Raw genomic sequence first — 22,065 nt, 5'->3', positions numbered from 1 at the left:
AGTTTCAGTATTGGCCAGGGAAGATACAAGTGTAAATTGAGCCAAACACACTAATAGACACACACCATTCCTATCCAAGTCTGGTGGATATCTGTCAGAAAGAACTCTTATCAGAAATTCCTTTGGGGAGACATTATCCACACTGAACAAAAATAACATAAAAGCAACAATTTCAAAGATTTTACTGAGTTACAGTTTATATAAGGAAATCAGTCAATTGAAAAAATTAATTATCAAATTGTATTGGTCACATACACATGGTTAGCAGATGTTATTGTGAGTGTAGCAAAATGCTTGTGCTTCTAGTTCCGACAGTGCAGCAATATCTTACATGTGATCTAACAATTCCACAACAACTACCTAATACACACAAATTTAAGTAAAATTTGCCCCTAATCTATGGATGTCACATGACTGGGAGTACAGATATGCAACTGGTGGTTACAGATACTTGTGGGGTAGGGACGAGGATCAGAAAACCAGTCGGTATCTGGTGTGATCACCATTTGCCTCATTCAGCGCAACATCTCCTTCACATAGAGTTGATCAGCCTGTGGAATGTTGTCCCACTCCTCTTCAGTGGCTGTGCGAAGATGCTGGATATTGTCAGGAACTGGAACACGCTGTCGTACACGTCGACCCAGAGCATCACAAACATGCTCAAATGGTGACATGTCTGGTGAGTATACAGGCCATGAAAGAACTGGGACATTTTCAGCATCCAGGAATTGTGTACAGATCCTTGCGACACGGGGCCATGCATTATCATGCTGAAACATGAGGTGATGGCGGCAGATGAATGGCACAACAATGGGCCTCAGGATCTCGTCACGGTATCTCTGTGCATTCAAATTGCCATCGATAAAATGCAATTCTGTTCGTTGTCTGTAGCTTATGACTGCCCATACCATAACACCACCGCCACCATTGGGCACTCTGTTCACAAGGTTGACATCAGCAAACCGCTCGCCAACAGGACGCCATCTGCCTGGTACAGTTGAAACCGGGATTCATCCTTGAAGAGCACACTTCTCCAGCATGCCAGTGGTCATTGCAGGTGAGCATTTACCCACTGAAGTCGGTTCCAACGCCAAACTGCAATCAGGTCAAGACCCTGTTGAAGATGACGAGCACACAGATGAGCTTCCCTGAGCCGTTTTCTGAAAGTTTGTGGCTGGTCACAGACAATCTCGCAGGTGAAGAACCCGGATGTGGAGGTCCTGGGCTGGCGTGGTTACACGTGGTCGGTCTGCAGTTGAGGCCGGTTGGACGTTTACCTAAATTACCTAAAACAACGTCGGAGGCAACTTATGGTAAAGAAATTAACATTAAATTCTCTGGCAACAGCTCTGGTGGACATTCCTGCAGTCAGCATGCAAATTACACACTCCCTCAAAACTTAAGACATCCGTGGCATTGTGTTGTATGACAAAAGTGCACCTATTAGTGGTCGTTTATTGTCTACAGCACAAGGTGCACCTGTGTACCTATGATCATGTTGTTTAATCAGCTTCTTGATATGCCACACCTGTCAGGTGGGTGGATTATCTTGGCAAAGGAGAATTTATTTTATTTTATTTTCACCTTTATTTAACCAGGTAGGCCAGTTGAGAACAAGTTCTCATTTACAACTGCGACCTGGCAAGATAAAGCATAGCAGTGCGACAAAAACAACAACACAGAGTTACACATAAACAAACGTACAGTCAATAACACAATAGAAAAGAAAAATATAAAAATCTATGTACAGTGTGTGCAAATGTAGAAGAGTATGGAGTGAGGCAATAAATAGGCCATAGAGGCGAAATAATTCAAATTTGGCATTAATACTGGAGTGATAGATGTGCTGATGATGATGTGCAAGTAGAGATACTGGGGTGCAAAAGAGCAAGAGGGTAAGTAATAATATGGGGATGAGGTAGTTGGGTGTGCTATTTACAGATTGGCTGTGTACAGGTACAGTGATCGGTTAGCTGCTCTGACAGCAGATGCTTAAAGTTAGAGACGGAGATATAAAACTCCAGCTTCAGAGATTTTTGCAATTCGTTCCAGTCATTGGCAGCAGAGAACTGGAAGGAAAGGAGGCCAAAGGAAGTGTTGGCTTTGGGGATGACCAGTGCAATATACCTGCTGGAGCGTGTGCTACGGGTGGGTGTTGCTATGGTGACCAGTGAGCTGAGACAAGGCAGGGCTTTACCTAGCAAAGACTTATAAATGACCTGGAGCCAGTGGGTTAGGCGACGGATATGTAGTGAGGGCCAGCCAACGAGAGCATACAGGTCGCAGTGGTGGGTAGTATATGGGGCTTTGGTGACAAAATGGATGGCACTGTGATAGACTACATCCAGTTTGCTGAGTAGAGTGTTGGGGGCTATTTTGTAGATGACATCGCCGATGTCAAGGATCGGTAGGATAATCAGTTTTACGAGGGTATGTTTGGTGGCATGAGTGAAGGAGGCTTTGTTGCGAAATAGGAGGCAGATTCTAGATTTAATTTGGGATTGGAGATGCTTAATGTGAGTCTGGAAGGAGAGTTTACAGTCTAACCAGACACCTAGGTATTTGTAGATGTCCACATATTCTAGGTCAGAACCGTCCAGAGTAGTGATGCTAGTCGGGCGGGAGGGTGCGGGCAGCAATCGGTTGAAGAGCATGCACTTAGTTTTACTAGCATTTAAAACCAGTTGGAGGCCACGGAAGGAGTGTTGTATGCTGTTGAAGCTCGTTTGGAGGTTTGTTAGCACAGTGTCCAAAGAAGGGCCAGATGTATACAGAATGGTGTCGTCTGCGTAGAGGTGGATCAGAGAATCACCAGCAGCAAGAGCGACATAAGTGATATATACAGAGAAAAGAGTCGGCCCGAGAATTGAACCCTGTGGCACCCCATAGAGACTGCCAGAGGTCTCTGCCAAATGCTCTGCCAACTGCCAAATGCTCACTAACAGGGATGTAAACAAATTTGTGCACAACATTTGAGAGAAATATGCTTTTTATGCATATGGCGAATTGGTAAACCAATGCCTAATCTTCCCCTCTCAAAAAAAAGTAAATGTTGAAGAGGACAAACTCTTCTTAAACTTGGTAGTTACAGTGCATTCAGAAAATATTCATACCCCTTGACTTATTCCACATTTTGTTGTGTTATATCCTGAATTCAACATCTATTAAATATACTTTTTTTCTCACCCATCTACACACAATCCCCCATAATGTTCAAAGTGTAAACATGTTTTTAGAAATGTTAGCAAATGTATTGAAAATTAAATAAGAAATGATAGGGTATTGTGTGTAGATGGGTGAGAAAAACAAATATTTAAAATTGTTGACTTCAGGCTGTAACACAACAAAATGTGGAATGAGTCAAGGGGTATGAATACCTTCTGAAGGTGATGTAGAACCATGTCAAAATGGAGTCTGAGCTCTAGAAGTTTAGGTAGTCATGAGCAGCTTTTGGTCTTAGTTGGAACTACATATACCACACATGGAATTGAGCACTCTTTCCATGAATACAGGTTACCATGGTTTATCTGCACAAATTACTCCAAATCCCCAGTCCTGTCACTTTTAAAACAAGTTGTTAAACAAAAAAGCGTAATGGATTTTCACAGTCCCATATACTGTAGTGTGCCTGTGCTTATGGTACCTTATATAGACAGGTGTGTTTCTTTTCAAATCATGCCCAAACAATTGAATTGGCCACAGGTGGACTCCAATCAAGTTGTTGTGACATCTCAAGGATGCACCTGAGCACAGTTTGGAGTGTCACCCAGCATCATAACACATTATGACATGGTCATAACCATGTCATAAAATGTCATAACAGCTGACATAACTTGTCATAACCTGTTATAATATAGCTATAACACTGTCATAACACATATATTTAGACCTGTTGTGACAATTGAATTATTTTATGACTGCGATGTCGATGACAACCTATGGCTAAATGCTCAAGACAGGCTTGATGCAAACTATTGTCTGCTAAACTTTTGTTTCTTTCATTTGTTTCATTTGATTACAGTACATCTATGTTGTAATTATAACTGAACAAGACATGTATTTTTTGCATCAAAGATTGTGAAAAATGTCTTCAAGGATCACACCTTTGATCACACATGGGATATAAATGATGGAAATGGGATTTTCAGTCAATTTTGATGGATAGTGCAAGTGTAATGCCTAATGTTAAAGCAGTGTAATGTACTACAATGTACAGAACTGTAGCATATTACATTCAAAGGGCAATTTAGAAAAATGTATCTTGCATTTTTTGCTATTGGATGAACTGGTTGTTAAAACAACTCAATTGAGAAGATATCATTATGTAGTGTTTTTGTGATTAAATCAATGTTCTCATGATATTTCACAGTAAATGTATATTTTGGATCAATGATTGTGTGGTGAAATATGTCTCCAAAATGAATGTACAACAAAAGGTTTTGAATATAAGACTGGCTGCGTTACTAGTGTTACTACTAGTTTTGTACTAAGAGTTTTGAAAATTCACCACATACTTGTGAAAATAGCACCAAAGCCATTGGGGGGGGGGGGGAATGTAGTCAGCAGGATACAGGTTTTGTATTTCTATTCTTCCTCTCAATGCAAGCAGCAGGTGCTTGTGGCATACCACATTGAGCTCTTCATTGAGTAGGCCTAGCCATTCTATACTCCTCTATCGGATGTCACACTGGGTGACTCAGAGCTTTTCTCTCAGGATTTCAGTAATCCCGACAGTCCCCTGCAACAACGAGAGGTATTTTCTCAATTAAAAGAATGCCAAGCGAAATGTCTCTGTGTTACCAATCCACTTGGCATGTGTTACTAAAATAGTGGCTGCCATGGTCAGCTCAAAAGACGGCTATAATCGAATTAGCTAAATTACTTCATTACAAATGATGTGCCAGACCAGTCGTATATGGTCGCCTTCAAGAACATTGTGCTAAACAGAGCGTCGGAAGTTATGCGCATTGCGCTGCATTTTTTAAATGTGTTTTCAATAGTTATGTGGTTTGAATAAGATAGTAGCCTATCTTTTTTGGTCATACCATGGAAACATGTATCATAAAATGACACTGAAAATGTTGTTTTTCATCCAAACTAGGCCGAATTGATAAGAGAAATCCTCTTAACCTACTCCTAGCTGATCTTATTAAGCACTTTTAAATATATAGCACATGCCTTAATGCAGAGGAAAGTGAGGTAAATTTAGCCATTTTTTACATTCAGCATAGCTCCGTCAAGGGAATATGGGGTGTTTCTCAAAATACATACTACTGTGCTGCGAACTACGGAAATTGGAGCACGGGAGGGTCAAAGAATGAGTCCAAATCAAAGTATGCGAAACGGAGCACGGAGGGCACTTCTCGAGAGAGACATCAGGGATTGCAACGTGCTCTGCTTCACGGAAACATGGCTAACTGAAAAGACGCTAACGGAGTCGGTGCAGCCAGCTGGTTTCTTCACGCATCGCAGACAGAAACATACATCTTTCTGGTAAGAAGAGGGGCGGGGGGGTATGCCTCATGATTAACGAGACGTGGTGTGACCATCATAACAACACTCAGGAACTAAAGTCATTCTGTTCACCTGATCTAGAACTCCTCACAATCAAATGTAGACCGCATTATCTACCAAGGGAATTCACTTCGGTCATAATCACAGCCGTATATATTCCCCCCCAAGCAGACACATCGATGGCCCTGAACGAACTCTATCTGACTCTCTGTAAACTGGAAACCACACACCCTGAGGCTGCATTCATCGTAGCTGGGGATTTTAACAAGGCTAATCTAAAAACAAAACTCCCTAAATTCTATCAGCACATCGATTGTCCGACCAGGGCTGGCAGAACTCTGGACCATTGTTATACTAACTTCCGCGACGCATATAAGGCCCTCCCCCGCCCTCCTTTCGGAAAAGCTGACCACGACTCCATTTTGTTGATTCCAGCCTACAAACAGAAATTAAAACTACAAGCTCCCGCGCTCAGGTCTGTTCAACGCTGTTCCGACCAATCTGAATCCACGCTTCAAGACTGCTTTGATCACGCGGATTGGAATATGTTCCGCACGGCGTCCAACAACAACAATGATGAATATGCAGATTCGGTGAGCGAGTTCATTAGGAAGTGCATTGACGATGTCGTACCCAGAGCAACGATTAAAACATTCCCAAACCAGAAACCGTGGATTAACGGCAGCATTCGCGTGAAACTGAAAGCGCGAACCACTGCTTTTAACCAGGGCAAGGTGACCGGAAACATGACCGAATACACACAGTGTAGCTATTCTCTCCGCAAGGCTATCAAACAGGCTAAGTCCCAGTACAGAGACAAAATTGAATCGCAATTCAACAGCTCAGACACAAGGGGTATGTGGCAGGGTCTACAGTCTATCACGGATTACAAAAAGAAAAGCAGCCCCGTCGCGGATCAGGATGTCTTGCTCCCAGACAGGCTAAATACCTTTTTTGCCCGCTTTGAGGATAATACAGTGCCACTGACACGGCCCACTACCAAAACCTGCGGGCTCTCCTTCACTGCAGCCGAGGTGAGTAAAACATTTAAACGTGTTAACCCTCGCAAGGCTGCAGGCCCAGACGGCATTCCCAGCCGCGTCCTCAGAGCATGCGCAGACCAGCTGGCTGGTGTGTTTACGGACATATTCAATCAATCCTTAGCCCAGTCTGCTGTTCCCACATGCTTCAAGAGGGCCACCATTGTTCCTGTTCCCAAGAAAGCTAAGGTAACTGAGCTAAACGACTACCGCCCCGTAGCACTCACTTCCGTCATCATGAAGTGCTTTGAGAGACTAGTCAAGGACCATATCACCTCCACCCTACCGGACACCCTAGACCCACTCCAATTTGCTTACCGACCCAATAGGTCCACAGACGACGCAATCGCAACCACACTGCACACTGCCCTAACCCATCTGGACAAGAGGAATACCTATGTGAGAATGCTGTTCATCGACTACAGCTCAGCATTTAACACCATAGTACCCTCCAAACTCGTCATCAAGCTCGAGACCCTGGGCCTCGACCCCGCCCTGTGCAACTGGGTCCTGGACTTCCTGACGGGCCGCCCCCAGGTGGTGAGGGTAGGTAACAACATCTCCACCCCGCTGATCCTCAACACTGGGGCCCCACAAGGGTGCGTTCTGAGCCCTCTCCTGTACTCCCTGTTCACCCACGACTGCGTGGCCATGCACGCCTCCAACTCAATCATCAAGTTTGCGGACGACACTACAGTGGTAGGCTTGATTACCAACAACGACGAGACGGCCTACAGGGAGGAGGTGAGGGCCCTCGGAGTGTGGTGTCAGGAAAATAACCTCACACTCAACGTCAACAAAACAAAGGAGATGATTGTGGACTTCAGGAAACAGCAGAGGGAGCTCCCCCCTATCCACATCGACGGGTCAGTAGTGGAGAAGGTGGAAAGTTTTAAGTTCCTCGGTGTACACATCACGGACAAACTGAATTGGTCCACCCACACAGACAGCGTTGTGAAGAAGGCGCAGCAGCGCCTCTTCAACCTCAGGAGGCTGAAGAAATTCGGCTTGTCACCAAAAGCACTCACAAACTTCTACAGATGCACAATCGAGAGCATCCTGTCGGGCTGTATCACCGCCTGGTACGGCAACTGCTCCGCACACAACCGTAAGGCTCTCCAGAGGGTAGTGAGGTCGGCAGAACGCATCACCCGGGGCAAACTACCTGCCCTCCAGGACACCTACACCACCCGATGTCACAGGAAGGCCATAAAGATCATCAAGGACAACAACCACCCAAGCCACTACCTGTTCACCCCGCTATCATCCAGAAGGCGAGGTCAGTACAGGTGCATCCAAGCAGGGACCGAGAGACTGAAAAACAGCTTCTATCTCAAGGCCATCAGACTGTTAAACAGCCACCACTAACATTTAGCGGCCGCTGCCAACAAACTGACTCAGCTCCAGCCACCTTAAAAATGGGAATTGATGGAAATTATGTAAAAATGTACCACCAGCCACTTTAAACAATGCCACCTAATATAATGTTTACATACCCTACATTACACATCTCTTATGTATATGTATATACTGTACTCTATATCATCTACTGCATCTTGCCATCTTATGTAATACATGGACCACTAGCCACTTTAAACTATGCCACTTTATGTTTACATACCCTACAGTACTCATCTCATAGGTATATACCGTACTCTATACCATCTACTGCACCTTGCCTATGCCGTCTGTACCATCACTCATTCATATATCTTTATGTACATATTCTTTATCCCTTTACACTTGCGTGTATAAGGTAGTAGTTGCGGAATTGTTAGGTTAGATTACTTGTTGTTATTACTGCATTGTCGGAACTAGAAGCACAAGCATTTCGCTACACTCGCATTAACATCTGCTAACCATGTGTATGTGACTAATAAATTTGATTTGATTTGAATGTGTACTCCGTTTACCTTTTCAACTATCTGATTAGCTACATTATTTTGCTTCACATATAGCTAGCTGAAGGTTATAAAGTAAAACGGTTGGTTTGTGTATATCTTGTTTCATCTCTTTCCATTGTTGTCCTGTCTGGAAGACGGTTCAGGGAATGGGTAAATCCATAGTACGTCAATAGGGCTATCACGAATAATTGGTACTATAGCTACCAGCGAAAAATGTACCTTGCTTAACATTAGTTTAAGGTCATTTTGCCTGTTTTACTAGCTGGCTGGCTAGATAATTATGTTAGATTATTACAATTCACATATCTAGCTGATAATTATGAAGTAAAACGTTTTCTTTGTGCATATCTTGTTTTGTCTATTGTTGCCATTGTCCTGGCTGGAAGAAGGTTCAGTGGAAGCGTGAGGTAATACAGTACGTGGGTCCGAGTGCTTCTCAAACGTATTGCTTTATGCATTCTCCACACTCTCGTCCTCACAAGAACGTACTCAAGAGAACGTGGTCAGAGAATGCACTCGGAGCATGAAAGTGCGGAGCACGGCAGTATGCATATTAAGAAACACCCATGCAGTTATTTCTAACAAAGATATCAACATATATTTCAAGATGTTGAGTATCCCTGTAAATAATCATGTCAACATTACGGTTTTGAAAACATAGTTTGTCCAAAAGAAGTGTCTCTTGGTATAACATAACTTAAATTGAGCATAGGGACAGGGTAAATTAAGCCACCTACAAATTTCTGTACTGAATGAAATATTACCACATTAAAAATAAAAAAAACACGTCTATCTTTATATCCCGAATAAAAAACATGAGCTGGCGCACACCCAGAGAAAAGTATTTTATGTAGAGGGGCTGACTAACGGCGAATAAACTACAAGCTATAAAAAGAAGACACAGTAATGACGAAACGTTGGTGATTTACCCAATAAATTACTAGGAGTTTATATGTAGAGTGTGACTCATTATTTTTTATTTTGATAGATATATATTTATTTCCCAAACACAATTCAACACAATCACAATCGCTTTATTGTCTTGTAATCATGTTTTGCATATTTGAACACAGGCTTAACATTAACATCTAACAAACAAGTTGTACTTTTAAAACACTTTTAACATTTGCCAGGCCCTGTTGTTACCTCATGTTCCAGCGATAATGCCTTGCATCATTCCTAGGAAGAAAACGCTTACATTTGTTCAACTTGCCATTGGCTTAATTTACCCAATGGCCATTGGCTCAATTTACTCAAAGTTCAAACATTTTTACTATATTAGCCCACACAGCTACATGGCTGCACTTTCATGCTAGGGTTAGGACCTCATATTGAAGCTTATGGAGACCCCAACTGATGCACATAACCATCTTTAAATGAAACCTCTAACACAATAAATGAATTGGTGTTGGTGATAAATATAATCCGTTTTTTTGGACCTAATTTGCTTACCACTTTTTCCATGTAGTTTCTTCCTTCAAGGACTCCATGAAATGATGACCTGTTCATAAATATTTGGTCAAATGATACATTTTGTGTATTGTTTCAAAGGTGGTTCAATTTACCCCTATGGCTCAATTTACCCACCTGTCCCATATGTATAATCTCGTCCCCAGCCTGTTCTCTTGAGTCTAGGCTGGGACTAATTGATGTATGGCTCGTTCCAAATGCGCAGTTTGCGCGGATCAGCGGTGGTGGGAGGGAGGGAGTTTCCAATTCTTGTAAAAAAAGAAGAAAAAAGAAGCTATTAAGTAATCGGATTAAAGGGGTTCTGGTTCAAATAGGAGGCCTGGACAGCAGTCATGCATTCCGTCGCAAGTAAACAGCGATATCGGATCTCTTTTGCCCATTTCACTGGAAGTAAGGAAACTAGAAACACAGCCAATATGCCAGTTGATCTGAATGGGTATTGGAAAATGATCTCAAATGACAACTTCGAGGAGTACTTAAAGGCCCTCGGTGAGTTGTTACAGCATTTTTTGGGGATGATTAGTTTAAGGGGGACTCCAAACTTCAGTCAAATGGATGATGCGCAAGGATACTGCTGCTCCATACGTCGAGTTCCGTTGCATCAGGACCACTGCGCCCTGCGGTCAATATTGAGCTCTAGGCATTAATATATCTAGCTAACGTTATGGAATTTAGTATAGTTCAAAAGTGTGTTTATTGGAGCACAGGTGTAGATACTGACATATTGCTTGTGGCATCTAAAATAATGGTTTTGAAAGTGCTGCATATTTACAAAGTATCCCAAAAAATAGCGAGATTCCTGGTATTAGATCCAGTTATGGCCTATACAGAAACAGAGGTTATGAAAGTGATGTTAGGCTATAGATGACTGTAGCCTTCCTGCTCCTCAGTGTTAATCTCTCTCTCTCTCTCTCTTTCCTTTTTTGGAGACCCATCACACAGATGTAAATGTTGCCATTAGGAAAATTGCCACCTTGTTGAAGCCCGACAAAGACATCAGTCATGATGGCGACCACGTGGTCATCAAGACCCTCAGTACCTTTAAGAACTACAACATGGATTTCCATGTTGGCAAGGAGTTTGAAGAGGATCTGTCAGGGGTGGATGACAGAAAATGCATGGTGAGTTGACAAAAACATTTCCATCACACATTCAGTTGTTGTTTTTTAAAAGGCTATCAAAACGTATTTCTGGAGACTAGAGATATGGAACAAGGATTCATTTTGATGTTTCAGTAGTGGTTTGTCATATTCCCTCTAGTGTGAGATCCCAAATGGCAGTCCTTATGTGTGCTCATCAATATTTGATTGAGGTACCACTGCGAACACAAGGGGCCTTGAGTTGAGACTAAGGGGGAAGCAGTAGATTGCTGCATTAGAGAAGACACTGGTGTCCTTGAAAACATATAAGGGCTTTTCACACTACTGAGCCGAACAGAGCAGAGCTAAACCTAGCTGCACTGAGCTGGCCTAGTTGGGCATCCACCGTAGTTGCTGGAACTGCTGAAAAGGACAATGTGAAAACTAAATATCCAAGCTATCACAGTACAATTTGGCTCTGCCCTGTAGTGTGAATCGGGCAATAGAGGACAAGGTGAGAAGGTTAGTCAGGAGATCTGAGAAAAACTTGTATGATACAATTTTTCTTCTGATAAGATTATTTTTTTCCTGGGACCTGATTAGGATCTGCATATTTTTCTCCCCCCCAAAAAGAACAGCCCTTGTAAGCCTGTAGGCTGATTTCTTTCCAAGCCCATAAACCATTACCTTGTGGGCGGCTGCAAGTACCATCAGGGAATGAAAGTCCGTTATTGGCCACTGGGCCAACTATATTCTGTATTGTTGTAACTTCCCATTTGTGAGACCTTGCTATACCTATACCACACCTTTATGACTATTTATACAGTTGAATCCTAACTTGTTTATGTCATGAAAGAGCTGGTGTGTATAATATATGGGAATTATTGAATATATACTGTATAGTCATTATTACTTAAAGGAAAACTGGACCCAAAAACTATATTTTGGTATTTGTTTCATTAGTCCATTGTTGACATAGTCCCAAAATGTTTTCAAGATATGTAACTTTCAAAATACAGAAATCATACACTGATGCATTCTGCATGATGCAAAACATAGCATCATATGATGCAAAATGCATCATAACGGAGATGATTTCTGTTTTTTGAAAGTTACATATCTTGAAAACTTTTTGCGACTATGTCAACAATGGACTAATTAAACAAATACCAAAATATAGTTTTCCTTTAACACTAGGAGAAAACTAATTTGTTGGTATGAATATGTACTGGCATTAGGTCGTGTGTTGAAGATGATGATGGATAGAGTAGTTCATCTCTTATCTTACCTCATTTGCACTCACTGTATATAGACTTTTTGTTTTCTTTTGTTCTACTGTATTATTGACTGTATGTTTTGTTTATTCCATGTGTAACTGTGTTGTTGTATGTGTCGAATTGCTATGCTTTATCTTGGCCAGATCGCAGTTGCAAATGAGAACTTGTTCTCAATTAAAGGTGAAATAAAAATAAATACAAATAAAATTGGATTACTCTCTGTAGAGTAGCTGGTGACTTCAACAACATGGGAGGAAGATCTCATTCAAGTCCTCTAGCATATTGTTTTCTCCATCATAAACTGAACAAATTAGAACACTATTTTGCTTTGCTGAGAAAAGAAAAGTGTGTGTGTGTTTGCATGCATCTGTCTGTAAGTCTGTAAGTTGTTATATATTCCTGCACACTACTGTGTGTGTGTGTGTGTGTGTGTGTGTGTGTGTGTGTGTGTGTGTGTGTGTGTGTGTGTGTGTGTGTGTGTGTGTGTGTCTGTGTGTAGACCACTATCTCATGGGAGGGAGACAATCTGGTGTGTGTGCAGAAGGGAGAGAAAGAAGGAAGAGGCTGGACCCATTGGGTGGAGGGGGATGAGCTTCATCTGGTAAGAGAACACATTCATTCATGGCATTTGAATGCAAGTCTTCTTCCTCAGTTCCTGATTTCACTTTTTGTCACAACAGATCTCAGATCGAACAATAAATAGCAGAGATAAAAAACATTTATTCAAAGCTTTTGTGAAAATATAGCTGGTTTCTGGCTTTGGTAACCTCACAAACAAGATTTTAACTAAGTGTGGACCACCAGGGCAAATACTCCATGACAAAATTCCTACACTTTGTGGATAGAATTGGAGTTTAGGGACCCTCAATAAAATAGTATCTTTGTAGTGCACCTCTAGTGTACCCATACATAAACATTAGTAAATCTACTGACCTCGACAATGACTACCGTATGACCACTTTCATTACCTTGTCATTACGGATTTTCATTGCTATGATTATTGTCATCAAAGCTGAGTAAAAGGCAACTGACTGCCAAATAATTTAGTCAAAGTGATTCTAACAGATGTTCGCAATTAGTAGCCATGAAATTATTCATTAGCAGAGTGGCTCCCTGGAGTCACTAAGCCCAGGAACACTGAACAGCAGCTGCCTCTGCTGGTTAAAAGTATAACTGCAAGTACATGTGCTTTGCCTGTGGTTTTTTCCATAGACGAGATTGATTACTGTGAACATTTTTGACATCTTCACAGCTGTTTACCTCAATTAATGATGATTGGGGGGTATAAAAAAACAAATAATTAATTAATCAATGGGATTTATTAAAAATCCTGTTTAATCACTCGATGGAACATCATTTTACCTTCTGTTCACTCTGCAGGAGCTGAGAGCTTGTGGAGCTGTGTGCAAGCAGGTCTTCAAGAAAACCTAAACCAGCACTGGAATCACAGAATGGCGCCCCCTACCTGAGAGCTCAAGAGAGACACAGACACAAACCAACCCTGTGACAAAGAACCCTCTAATACACTCATCCATCCACCCACCCACCCACCCACCCATCCATCCTTCCTTCCATCAATCCTTTCACATTTCATTCCATCATTCAAACTATACACGACAGGGGTGGTGTATCTGTCGATCACTTGTACTGTAACTCTGTCACAGGGTGAGAGCTCCTTTGATTGACATGTTATAAGTGTGTGGATACATTAACACTGTAGTACGTAGTAGTACACTGTAGTAGGCTTTGTGATTAATGCCTCAATCTCTAATGGTGCCCTGAGTTTACAACTGGGGGTGAACTTGACCAGTAGGAAGGAGGGTTTCAGTAGAGGGAAAAATAAAATGAGGGTGAGAGAAGTAAAGAATGAAAATGAAATGGAGAGGCAGCAGAAGATGTGACAGATAGCTACCGGGCCCGTGCAGCTGAGTCATCATCGCCGTCTTAGTAGAAACCTTTACAAGTACTAACGTGTTCAGGAAATAACAGCAGACTTTGTCTGTGTTTTTCCTCAATTCATTTGGGAGTGTCCCCTTGATAGGAAAAAAACACTCAATAAATGAATCTCAACAATGTGGTCTGTCTGTGAGAGTTTTTGTCTTTAAAAGTGAGAAAGCAAACAGAAATGCTTGTCTCGCATGTGTTTCTTTCACCAATGTAAAGTCAACTAATATTTGGGCCATGAGAGAAGCAGCAAAATTCATTCAAACACAATCTTTTTTAAATATAAAAAAATCTGTAAGTAAAAGAATATAAATAAATATAAAAAGATGCTGTGATCATGTAACCAGGAAAAAAATAAATACAATAAATAATTGATTTACAATATGTGACGACCCTCCCACTCTGTCTGCCGGATTCTTTCTCTTTGCTCTTGTTTTCCATAATAGAATGTCGGTGGGCGGAGCTGGGAGGGTCATCAGTGAAATGGGACACACCTGGGCTCGTGTGTTCCGGGATAAATGCACCTCTTCCCCATTCACTGAGCATACTCTCTCCGTGCAGACACTGGTAGATTTTTTTTTGTGGCCGTTTTGTTTGTTTACTTTGGCACCTTTCAACACCCCTCGTTATCACATTTTATGCACACTCACTTACATTACTGCCTACACACACCATTGTTAATTGTATTTAGTTTACTTCAGTTAATAAATATATTTTGTTATTCCTTATCTCCACGTTTTGTAACTTTTTATGAACTTCGAGCAGGTTCGTGTCTGGGATCATGAGGTTGGTTCCTAGACATTTTGGCATATAGCACTCTGTTGCATTATGAAGGAATAATACTAGTGCTGTTGGGCTTACTAGTATGTGTTTGGGGGGGGAAATGTGGAGTTAATGTTTGAGAACTCTGTAGGTGCATTGTAACTTTTGTTACAGCTTTTGAGTTGTAATGTTTGGTAGGGTCAGTGTTGGTTGCTGCGGTGGATAGTACATTGGTTAGTTTCCAGGCTGGAAACTCTTGCTCTACTCGCTTTTGGGACATTGGTCTGAGGTGAGTACAATTGGCTGTGTACCTCAGGGGGAGATTTGGGTAGGGTAGTGACACTTGCTATCTGGAGCTATAGCGTTTTCTTTTTTCCCTGTTAGGCTTAGTGACGTGTTTCACTTTGGATTATGTTGGGCATGGTTATTTCTGTGGTGTCTGGACTGAGCAGTTGTCTCAGGAGCACATCCGTGGCTTGGGGGAATCTGCCAGCATGCTGTTTTTTTGGGGGGGGTTTTCCACTTCAAATCCGCACGAAGACTAGGGTTGAGTTATTGTAGGTTTTGGGGAAGCTCCAAATATATATCTCATCTCTCTTGTGGTTCCCAGTGTGATTGTCATTTCTCTGGTGGTCTGGTGTACTCAGCAGAGGGGAAGAGCAAGAATTTGTTTATTTACTTGTGACTATGGTGTCTTACGTAGAAAAGTTCATTCACTTAACAGAGGAACTGTTAGAATTATGTACTAAAGAACAGCTGTTGAAGGTCTCTAAGCACTACAAGGTTGAAATTAGTGATAAACTTCTAAATTCTGTTAGGTTGATATTGAAAGGCAATCTGATGGAGAGGTGTTCTTGAAATTAGCAATGGGGCAGCCTCTGCCGAGGACTCGGTCTCCCTGTTTCGTTACAATGGCTGCTCCATCTGTTAGCCTTAATCTTCTTTTTGATCAGCAGAAATAACTGGTGCTGTTACAGCTGGAGCATGATCGTGTAAAGTATGAAAAAGAACTGGCATTTAAACAGTATTTGAAGTGTGCTAAAATCAAACTGCAACAAGAGCGATTAGAGTTGGTTAGGGAAGGAAAGCTCTCAGGGGAGAGTTTGCTCTGGGAAGGTGACCCAGATTTACCTAGGTCGCTCCTCTTTCGATCATGCCTCGGACACATTTGATATTGTTGGGAACTTACGGTTGTTGTCAAAATTTAATGAGGACCCTGAGACGTTCTTTTTCTTGGAGCTTGTTGCTGATACGCTCTCTCGTGCACCCTGTTCCTGAATGTCCACGTGACTGACCTGTCTTATGTTTGGTATTGTCCTGTTCTATCGCTCCTGTTTGTTCCCTTCTGGTCTTTTGTCTTAAATGCTGCTTCCTGTGTGTAAAGGTTGCTGAGGTCTGGGAAGGACGAGGTTGGCTGGGGCAAGTGGAAGTGTGACCATGTACCCCCAGTATCAATTTGGGACGCAGGTTGGGTCAAATTTGTTTGACTGGTATGGTGTTCCTTGATCCCTGGTTTTATGGGGGGGGCCCTCCTCCTCCTCCTCCTCCTCCCACTGCCGAATTTGTTCTCTTTGCTCTTGTTTTCCTTAATAGGTGGGCGGAGCCAGGAGGGTGTCATTGAAATGGGACACACCTGGACTGGGTGTGTGCTGGGATTTATACACCTCTTCCCCATTCATTGAGGAGACTCTCTCTGTGCAGACACTGGCATTTTTGTGGCTGTCTTATTTTGGCACCTTTCAACACACCTTATTATCACATCTATGCACACAACCACTCACGCTACTGATTACTGACTACACACACACACCATTGTTAATTGTGTTTAGTTTACTTGAGTTAATAAATATATTTTGTCATTCCTTATCTCCACGTTGTGACTCAAGTGACCACTACATTATTTACCATTTATTTCTATTGGGCAAAAAATAATCTGCAACACAAACAGCAAATGCATCCAACAAGTTCGGACAGCCACAAGATTGATGTATTCATCGCGTACTAGTGTAAAGAACTTCACGCTCAGTGATGTCAACATAGCAATTATGTTGCTAGGTTTTGCAACTTTTCAGACTACCCTGGCAACTTTTATTTTTTTCAAACAGCACCTAGCAACAAATTTAGCTACTTTAAAAAATGTATTTGGCACTTTTAGCAACTTTTGAAGTGACTCAAACGCTAAAATGCACGCATTTTCCCTCAATGACACAAACGATTTGCTGTCAGTCACAAAACACGTGCCTGGCTGCAAAAGTGCATTGAGTGACGTCAGCAGCAGGCGCTCAGCTCGTGCCCAGGTAGCAGTAGGCAAGCAGCAATTTCAGTAAATTGCAAATCATTGTTGGCTGCAGCAGTAGTACGGGTTCGACGAGCCAAACCCAAGGAATATAGTTGGTCACGAATGTTTGATCCTGAACAGAACTTACAGCATCGATCAACGTGTCTCAATCAAAATTGTACAGAAAAGAGGGAGTTAGTACCTGAACAAATGTCAAATCATATTTTTGGCCGAGATGGCCAGTCAATTTGAGTAACGTTATTGTTTATTTTACGTAATGTCCCAACGTGATTTAGCAAAAAATCACCCTGCCTCTAGCAATTTACCCTGACAATTAGTTGGCAACACTGGTCACGCTGCTTGCTTAGTGAGTACCACTTCATCCCGATTCAGCCCATACCTGGCACGAACAAGGGACCTCTGCCTTACTAGCGCACGTGATCGCCCTCCCTCGAGCGTTTTAGTCGATTGCACCACCTCAAAAGCTAGCTAATGAGAAGATTCAAGTGGGGCACTTCAGGATTAGGAGTACATTTCACACATCCCCTTGTGCTACAAATTTACTCAGTCAAGAGCGTGCAAAGCTGTCATCAAGGTGAAGGGTGGCTACATTGAAGAATCTCAAATATAAAATATATTTTGATTTAATACTTTTTTGGTTACATGATTTCATGTCTTATTTCAGTTTTGATGTCCTCACTATTATTCTGTAATGTAGAAAATAAAAATAAAGAAACCCTTGAATGAATGAGTAGGTGTCCAAACTTTTGATTTAAAAATAATCCCCATCAAAATCAGCCAGTTAATGTTATTTAGATTGACACACAGTAACGTTAATAGACTCTTGAGAAGTTGTCCAATAGCAGTCATTTAGGCTATTATCCTCATCACAAACTGCTAAAGTGGTGGACTCGTTATCGATAGTGCTTTTTAACCGTGGTTCCGAGCCCACCTCTTATCGTGCTTTTATGTTGAGGATTCAAAACGCATGTTTATTATAACGCATAAACTCTAAAACATTATAGGCCTGCATGTAAGTGTTACCTACATAAGAATATACTAATGACAGCCAAGTGTCTTCCTCATTGTATTTTCAATCTGCAATACTGCCATCTGCAGGATAACGTGAATGCAAACCATTTCTACTGTTCACTTTGGATCATCCTCCTTGAGTGAAATAACACAGTATGTGACGAATGATTATAAAAATCTATATAAAAGGTTTTACACATCCATGTAATATAGCCTATGCAATATGATTATTAGGCAATAGAAGTGTGTGTGCAAGGCTGAAATTCAATTCCTTTCTCATTTCAAGCTGTTGGCAGTAGACCGCGTCCCTTTTCAACACACTAACACAATACACTACATGTAAATCAACATTTCATAGGCGGGAAAAACTTAACCCTTGCCACAGTCTGTGACAATTACATTAACTAGGCACTTTACACAGAAAGCAATTTGACCGGTCAGTCAAATACACGTGATAACCCAACTGGTGGTCCGCTGTCCGAATTTTTCCCGCGGGTTATTTTATTTGTCCCCAAGTTTTCTGAGCACAAACAAAATTACGTTATTTTATTTAAATTTTATGGTTGGACATTAAAAAAAACACTGTAAAAACACCAGCATATCAGCTCCAAGTGAGTTTTTAAATCTGTTCCAAACTATTCCCACGCATAATAAAGAGATGTGATCATATATAAATGTAAGCAAGGTTTGAAATTATATTTGAGTCAAACATATGCGTTTGAGCTTCTTGCTGTTAATTTTCAGTCTACAATTTTTTTGTAATTATGTTCTGGCCCCCTTACTATCCTCTCAAGAAGAAAATCGACCTGTGGCTGAATCTAGTTGATGATCCCTGGTCTAGTTGCTTTGATGATCAGAAAGTGCTGTGTGACAGGTATGTTAATTAAGGACTACATCTACAATTTTAATTGGCTGCAAAAGTTGTGCCAATATGTAATCACTTCATCTGATGGGACCAGCTACAATTTACAGTACGTGCAAGTAAATCAAACATTTTAATTGGCTGATACGCATTTTGTGCGTGAGAACCTGTTTAACTTTAAATGCTTGCTTATGTTCGCAAGTACGGCCCCCTTCTGTTTTCTATTAGCAGATACTGGATTTGCACATTTTGAACTTACTCAACCTACATGCTCAAAGTTAAATAGTCTTTTGAGCAGAATAAATACAAGACACCAAAAATAATAATCTAACTTTAAACTGTGCAGTCTCAGTCGATGAGTCTCATTCTGCCTATCTGTCTGTCGGTCTATCTCGCTCTGTGAGTGTGTGTGTGTGTGTGAATTAGCACTACTTACTGTATTTCCCGATAGGCCTCTTCTATGACCGCTCTTCCCATCCCATCACCCCTCCTGTCCCCCCTACAGCCATAGCACTCAACTACTTTATCAATAGTACTCTGCCCTCGGCCTTGGCTGTTATATAAAGAGACTGGGACACCGTGTACCTTCCCATTCTGATTCAGCCCAAAGTTCACCAGCCCACAGAACCAACATGCCTGCAGACTTCAATGGCAAATGGGAGTTGGAGAGCAGTGAGAACTTTGAGGATTACATGAAAGCACTGAGTAAGATCTTTCTTCATTATCTCTATGGATTACCACAATGGAATATATCATATTTTTCCATCCATCTGTAGAGAAGGATGACAAGACAAGGGGATGTACAAGTGCCTGTGCAGGGCGCACTACCACTGCCAATATATTGTAACTGTATAATATGCCAATATGCAGGTCTATTGTACATTAGATTTAGATAGTACTTTCAGCAGTGTTAACTGAGTGATTCACATAGGGACCACCGTATTCTGAGGTGCAATATGTAACATGTATAGTGGTGCAACATTGCATACCGGTATTCTGCTTTGATTATATATTTTACATAGAGCTAAAAGGTTCAACTCAAGTATTGCTATTGTCCTTTTAGACAGCTTTGATGTTATAAACATGTGTTATTATTTTCAGTTACATCTCTATTACTCAAATGTTACGTGTGATTTGATCCTTCCGACTTTTTTCATGCTTTTCCAAATTTTACTTTTTTTTTTTACTACAGACATCGACTTTGCCACACGCAAAATTGCAGTGCAGCTGGCCCAGACCAAAGTGATCATCCAGGATGGAGACAAGTTTGAAGTCAAGACGCTGAGCACCTTCAGGAACTATGAGCTGATGTTCACTGTGGGGGTGGAGTTTGTGGAGCACACCAAAGGACTGGACAACAGGGTGGTCAAGGTTGGACACGTGGGCTGTGTTCGAATACTTTTACAACGCATCCTTCTTGCTCTCTTTTTGGGATGTACATGTAATCACTGCTGATCACATGATTAGCTAGGTGTAAGCAATGATTTATTACAATAAAAAGTCCAGTCACATGAACGATTACTTCAAATAAGGAAGAAGGGAAGGATGTAGCTTGAAACTATTTGGACAGATCGGTTCATCTCATCTTCATCTTCCTCCTCTGTTTGATCTTTTTCTACTTTACTGTTTGCTTCTTTTTTTCTGTCCTTAGATCTTGGATAATAGCATTTTCACTTTTGTATCACAAATATGGTTTCCTTTATAGCCAGACATTGACAATTCATATCAATTTTGACTGTATCTTAACAGGCTCTCGTGGTGTGGGATGGGGAAAAACTAGTGGGTAGCCAGAAGGGGGAAAAGGACAACCGTGGGTGGAAGCACTGGATCGAAGGAGACAAACTGCACCTGGTGGGTTAACATTATTTACTTAATTGATCATGTTGATGATAAGTTATAGTGTCGTAATAAAGAAATAGCTGTATAGTATCTCCATCCTTAACATTGCAGGTAGAAATATGAATGATTCCTTACTTTGCAAGACAGAGAACATGTTAGTGCTGCACATCAGACAGTTCTATACTTCTACTGTATCTCAATGTTCTTTAAACGTTGCACCTTCCTCATGAGCTGATGAACAGCATAGAGATATCACCACCTGCAGAATATAAATGTGAAACTTGTTTTACAGACAGGAGAATGCCATTCCTAGGTAGCATCAAAGACGGCGGATTATAAAAATGACCCAAAAAGGCCTTTTAACAAGAAACTTTATTTTTTTGTTTGTTTGTTTACAGTTCCAGTCTACTTAATGGGTGGCTCCTCCATATGCACCAATGCGATAACAGGTCTACTTAGTTCATTCTCCATACACCAACCAGAAAAAAGGAGCCTATGAAATGTCTCACTTTCTCTATCATCTCTGGTAGCATATCAATGGTCCTTTCCTTAATTTGCACTGATCTGACCAGGACTAACCTGTTTCTTCAAAGGGAATGAGATAAGGCGAGGAATATGGAACCCCAAGCTCCTAATCCCAAACTTGATATCTCACCTCAGACTGAGATCTGACTTCAGATTTGTTCTCTCTGAATTCACAGGAACTGACGTGTGAGGACAAAGTCTGCAGGCAGGTGTTTAAGAGAAAAGAATAGAAAGACAATATCTGGATATCAGTTGCTGGATTCATCCACTTTTTCATACCTTGTGTCAATATAGTAAACTCCTGCTGTTACCATTTAAACTTGTCATACGGTTTCAAACTCACAAGCAAATCGGAATAAAGCATTGTATATTGTTCACTCTTCTAAGCCTATTGGTACTGTATTTTATTTTTGTTGGGCAAATCTTCCATAACTAATACGTTGTTAGTCTTTTCATACAAATGAAATAGTCATATGTTAGCCTATAACTTCTCAACGTTGACCATGGGAACCCACATTACTGCTCAATTTCCCTCCAGC

At 41.3% G+C, this 22,065-nt stretch overlaps 2 protein-coding genes across 4 annotated transcripts; both read left to right on the top strand.

Annotated features, from left to right (window-relative positions):
* The first annotated feature begins 10,213 nt into the window (after positions 1 to 10,213).
* Positions 10,214 to 14,359, top strand: LOC139551011 (retinol-binding protein 1-like). Of its 2 annotated transcripts, none has more exons than XM_071362343.1 (4): positions 10,214 to 10,417; positions 10,871 to 11,049; positions 12,826 to 12,885; positions 13,665 to 14,359. In XM_071362343.1, exons 1-4 carry the CDS (start codon positions 10,261 to 10,263, stop codon positions 13,713 to 13,715), a joined length of 447 nt encoding a protein of 148 aa, XP_071218444.1. In that variant the 5' UTR covers positions 10,214 to 10,260; the 3' UTR covers positions 13,716 to 14,359. The 2 variants fall into 2 exon arrangements, with proteins under 2 accessions (XP_071218444.1, XP_071218443.1); XM_071362342.1 differs by having other exon boundaries at positions 10,219 to 10,417; positions 12,784 to 12,885.
* Positions 14,360 to 19,672: 5,313 nt separating this feature from the next.
* On the top strand, positions 19,673 to 21,912 carry LOC139551043 (retinol-binding protein 2-like). 2 transcript variants are annotated; one of them, XM_071362394.1, is made up of 4 exons: positions 19,673 to 19,867; positions 20,355 to 20,533; positions 20,912 to 21,013; positions 21,400 to 21,912. In XM_071362394.1, exons 1-4 carry the CDS (start codon positions 19,795 to 19,797, stop codon positions 21,412 to 21,414), a joined length of 369 nt encoding a protein of 122 aa, XP_071218495.1. In that variant the 5' UTR covers positions 19,673 to 19,794; the 3' UTR covers positions 21,415 to 21,912. The 2 variants fall into 2 exon arrangements, with proteins under 2 accessions (XP_071218495.1, XP_071218494.1); XM_071362393.1 differs by having other exon boundaries at positions 19,707 to 19,867; positions 21,703 to 21,912.
* Positions 21,913 to 22,065: the final 153 nt, after the last annotated feature.

The sequence above is a fragment of the Salvelinus alpinus genome, chromosome 23, assembly GCF_045679555.1.
Source record: "Salvelinus alpinus chromosome 23, SLU_Salpinus.1, whole genome shotgun sequence".
Taxonomy (NCBI): Eukaryota; Metazoa; Chordata; class Actinopteri; order Salmoniformes; family Salmonidae; genus Salvelinus; species Salvelinus alpinus.
This window is presented reverse-complemented; position numbering and strand designations above follow the sequence as displayed.